General features: G+C 42.0%; 1 protein-coding gene across 6 annotated transcripts in view; it reads right to left on the bottom strand.

Moving 5' to 3' along the window:
• NUP155 (nucleoporin 155) overlaps positions 1 to 5,000 on the bottom strand; it is a 168,911-nt gene that overhangs the window by 1,059 nt on the left and 162,852 nt on the right. For all 6 annotated transcript variants that reach the window (XR_015055384.1, XM_085870834.1, XM_085870831.1 and 3 more), the window contains 2 exons: positions 3,675 to 3,811; positions 2,740 to 2,846 (listed from right to left, as the gene is read on the bottom strand). Coding sequence is in view for 5 of the 6 variants with exons in the window: in XM_085870834.1 (XP_085726960.1) it covers positions 2,740 to 2,846; positions 3,675 to 3,811 (244 nt within the window). In the remaining variant the exon portion in view is untranslated. The remainder of the gene's footprint in view (positions 1 to 2,739; positions 2,847 to 3,674; positions 3,812 to 5,000) is intronic.

Here is a 5,000-nt window from a genome sequence, read left to right on the forward strand (position 1 = left end):
GGTTTAGCAGGTAGGGCGGTGGTTTGGGATCCTAGGGTCCCGAGTTCAAGCCCTGTTCGCCGCTGAATTAACACCAGGGGGTTGACTCAGCCTGTCATCCTTCCGAGGTCAGAGAAATGAGTACCAGTGTACTGGTAATAGGGGCACTGCATCAGCGGCATATCCGCACCCCTAACCAATGATGCAACCAGCAGCCAAAAAAACAAAAAACGGCTGCACACAAAGGGAAGGGGTATTGACGGATTTATTAAAATATGGTATTGGTGTGGCGCAAGCATGATGGGCCGAATGGCCTCTTCCTGCGCATAATTTCCTTGTAAAATCATAAAGGACACGAATAACTAATTTAACCTGTTAGATAAGGTGGTGTAACGAAAGCCTGGTGTTGGCGCAGTGATTAGGGCAGTGGCTTGGGACCCAAAAGCTCCTGAGTTCAAGCCCTGTTGGGACACTGAATTAGTATATATATATATATATATATATATATATATATATATATATATATATATATATATATATATATATATATATATATATATATATATATATATATATATATATATACCAAGTCGAAAACACCAGGGGGTTGACTCAGCCTGCCATCCTTCCGAGGTCGGCGAAATGAGTACCAGTTGTACTAGGCCCGGCGTATGCCCCGGTTAGAATAGGTGTACCATATCCCTGTGTGTAAGAGGCGACCAGGGTTGCGTCAGGAAGGGCATCCAGCGTAAAAACCTATGCCAAATCATTATGCGGACAACAAAACGAATTAGACGGTTGATCCGCTGTGGCGACCCCTAACGGGAGCTAGCCGAAAGAAGAAGAAGAAGAGATACGGTGGTGTAACCGAGGGTGCATCAGCAGCAGTAAATTTCCCCCCAAAAAATATTATTATTTAAACAGCCTTGAAAACATCTATATTATTTCAACTGAATTATATATTTGAACACTGTGGAACACAAACCACCTGGGTGATACTTCCAAAAACCTCCAGTTCAGCAGTGTTTTGACAAATAACGGCATCTTATGCCATTTCGACCAATCAAAATGTGCAACTTTGCTCTCAGCGTTCTGGAACATCGAGATTCAGACAAAATGGCGTTTCATAGGAAATATATATTGTGTTCAGAAATGCAAAGCAAGATTTAAAAAGACCCCACCCACACCCTTTTTCTCAATAATTCATGGCATAAGGTGTTCTTTAAACTCCCAAGATTCTTATTGTGATGTGTTTGCAAAAAAAAAAAACAGTGACTTGCCCTATGCTGAAGCAAGGCCATCAGAGTACAATTTGTACAACAATGTAATCTCTGGAAAATGGCTGAAAGACCAATTTGTGCTTTCCATTCAGGGTTAAGCAGACAGGATAGCTCAGGTAGTGTACTCAACACTAAGTGCTTTTATCTAGTTTATATTCCTGCCCCAACAGTAGTCTATGACTGGTGTTGGCTTAATGGTTAGAGTGGTGGGCTTTGGATCCTCGGGTCCTGAGTTCAAATCCCGCTCAGCTGTTGAATTGATACCAGGTGGGGTTAACACGGCCTGTCATACTTCCGAGGTCGGCAAAATGAGTGCCAGCATCCTGGTCTACTGTGTCGGAGTGGCGACCTATCCAGGATTGTGCCCAATAGTCAAGGAGACTGCTTAAGCAGCACCAACGCTCTGCAGAGTATGGTCGCAATATCCTCCTCCTCCTAACACTTCATCAGCTTAGTGCTTCACAGGTAAAGCGTTGGTTGCATCAATGACTACACTAGTGATCTTCTTCACCATTGTTTTAGAGAGGGGGGGGGGCACTTCTGCCGATAAGGCATCAGTGTGAGAGCCACTACAATGCCTACAGGACTCTGTAATGGCTGATATTAAGCCCCGCCCCCACATACTCATCTTCATGTGGTTAACTGGGCTGCAAGCGTAATCGTTTGTGTACTGCAACCATATCCTGATGTAGTTATGGTACTTTGATGCTTGCCGTTGTAACACTTATTTTGAACCATTTGGTCAATTTGATAGCATTTATGGCAGATTATGATGGAGTGTTTTCACATTTGTGTATTATCGGACACTTGTCAGGGGCCGCACTTTCGGCCACCAGGAGCCGCTCGTGGCCCACGCAACGAAGAAAAGGGGATTACACCATCGTTTGGAGGGGACAGTAAGCTGCTTTTGCCAATTGATAACATTATCTGGTGGACATAAAGTATCCCATGTCACCTTTCCAAAAGAGTCCATTGTGCACCACTCTGCTCACATTCCCAATTCCGATCACATCAGCCGCACCTCAGTAATAACGCATCCACCAGATGAATTTAGTTTACATAAAGTAGATTTTGGATCACAATAGGAAGGGTTCATCGCCCGGCAATCCTCACGAGTTTCACATAAATGAGGAAACATATTTTGATTGGATGCTGTTTTAGTGATAAAGTAAACAAACAAAATCAATTTTTTTTGTTAAGAGGACTTGCTCGATACAAATGCCAAGTTAAGTAATCATATATGCATTAAAAATGAACGAAAACAACTGGGGTCTTTTTGGACCCCAAAAAGGATTTGCTTGTAACTGTGCAGCAAGGTGGGATCTTAAAACATCACATATAGGTAAACAAACAAATAAAACATGAGATACATTGTTAAAGTAATATAGGAATACATCAAAATCTAGGCCTGGGATCCAAAAAGGCCTCCACTTGGTATGACTGGGGTTTATATATACATATACATATTTTAACTTCTCACCTTTCCTGTGCAGCAACACGGTCTGGCTCTTGGACAAATGTTTGCAACAAGACACGCACTGAATGGAGGAGGTGTAATGGCTTTGATAAACGCTGCCAACTTGAGTCCTAAGCAAAGGAAAACATTTTTGGATCAACATAAGATCAGTGGAACTTTTAATAAAGCAAAACTACAACAGACAAAGAACTGAATATGTATTTCACTGAAAAGAGAGACATTGTCTAAGCTTTTCGTCTTGCACTCAACAGGCCAATCACAAAACCACCACAAGTCAAAGATCAAAGCAATTTATGCTCATAGGTGTTGCCAATTTGCTCAAGTGACTGACATTGATTGGCCAATGTTCATGCAAGTCATAGCTGCGAGGCAGCAAGGGGTTTGGATAACCCAAGTCCCCACAATGCTGCAGTTACATCAAAACAAGCAGAGCAATTGCATGAATTATTATTTTTGCTTGCAAAGGAGGGGATTTAGTGTGTATACAAATGTGGCCTCAAGTGTGTGTAAATGTGCTGCACAAAAAAAAGACTCCATGAATTAGAGCTTCACAGCAACATCATGCCTACGTGGTCGTTCGGCAGCTCAAGCCTGTTAACAAATGTTCCACTTGAAGAAGCCAGTGATATTTGTGCAGCAGCACTATACCACAACAATCTTCGACAACAAAAAAAGTCAACAAAAAATGGGCGAATGGCAAAAACCACATTTTCACCTTATCTTCCATGTTGTCGGCACCATAAAGCAAAATGTGCACCCATCTCACAGTGACAACAAATCATTTCAGAATTAGTAACTATTCAGTCAAATAGCCATATGCCGATTTTGAAAGTCCCACGAAAAGTATTTTCCAGCCACTGTCGACCCGAGGGTTTGTGCCTTCACGACAACATAGTGTACACTATACAACACCACAGGCCTCCATACATAATACTTACACGACAACGGAAGAGTCCATTATAAACATCCAGCAGACACAAAAGAGAGAGTCCAGCATCCAGCAGACAGTGTGGGACAAAGCCCTCATCCCAGGAGAGTGAGCAGACTCGCCTCTCAAGGTGACCTGCTACTTCGTCTGCAAAGGCACCATGCCAAACATAAGGAAAACAAAACTGTCATATCTTTTGTGGTCAAAGTTCCATTATAATCGACCTTACCAACAACAACAATCTTAAAATTGCTAATGCATGCTGATACGGATAAATAATTGTAAAATCTAGCATGGTTGACACTTGCAATGATCTCAGTCATAGCATGTGAAAAGCATGAAAATCATTCATCCAAATAAAAATTAATCAAATAATAAGAGAATGTCAACCCATGAACCGATGTAAAAATAGTAATGGCTTCTTCCCAAAAACTGCAAAGTATGTCCCTGATAATGAAATAAAACTTATTGGTTCGTATGAAGTACAAGGCTGCGGGGTAGCATTATTCACTGAGGGCATGGCTGTGCCACTGATGCAGTGCCCTCTGCTGGTTTAAGGCAGGAATTTGTAATTTGGCCATGGTGCCGGTAAAAGCTCGCCCAATCTTCATGAAGGACACAATGGGAACTTTAAGGTTCACCAACTAATGCCGGCAGAGGGGATGCTGTTTAATGTCCATCTGTGGGACAGCACACATATTGATGTATGCGAAACAGAGGGATGACAGTTTATATCTGGGCTGGGATTCAAACCCAAGCTGGACACCTTAGAAGCGAGTGTGCGTAGCTGTAGTACATCCCATTAACCTGAAATAAAACTACAGCATTGCTTTACCTTTTTTATTAAAAAAAATTTTTTCAAGGACTTACAGAAAAACCCCCCACCAGAGCAAAGTTGATGGCACGTCATCACAAATCCCCACCCAAAACAAAGTTGGCAGATGGCAAAAAGTCCCACCAGGAATGACCCAATATCAAATTTTGAGTTAAAATAAATCTTCTGTTTTGACCCCCGTAGTTTTTGAATTCAAGAAACTCTATTCAACAAATACATAGATACAACTTATTATCAATGGCCTGACATGATAGGTCAGAAGTGGAATACGAGCACTATACTCACCTTTAAGCAGAGTCATCTTCTTTCTATTCTTGGCCCAACGACAAGCTGTGATCCTGGTGCTTTGTATAGGCGCGGTCACACCTTGACAATTTAGCCAGCGTATGCCGACTTATGAAAAATTTGTCTAAAACGCTGGCACACGTCGAATACGTTATGGGTAAGTTTTGTACACGTTAAGAGCACGCTGAAAAACACTGCCATACGTCGTAGTACGCT

Source organism: Eptatretus burgeri, chromosome 2 (genome assembly GCF_056783735.1).
Source record: "Eptatretus burgeri isolate ZD-2024b chromosome 2, Ebu_testis_v1, whole genome shotgun sequence".
NCBI classification, from domain to species: Eukaryota; Metazoa; Chordata; class Myxini; order Myxiniformes; family Myxinidae; genus Eptatretus; species Eptatretus burgeri.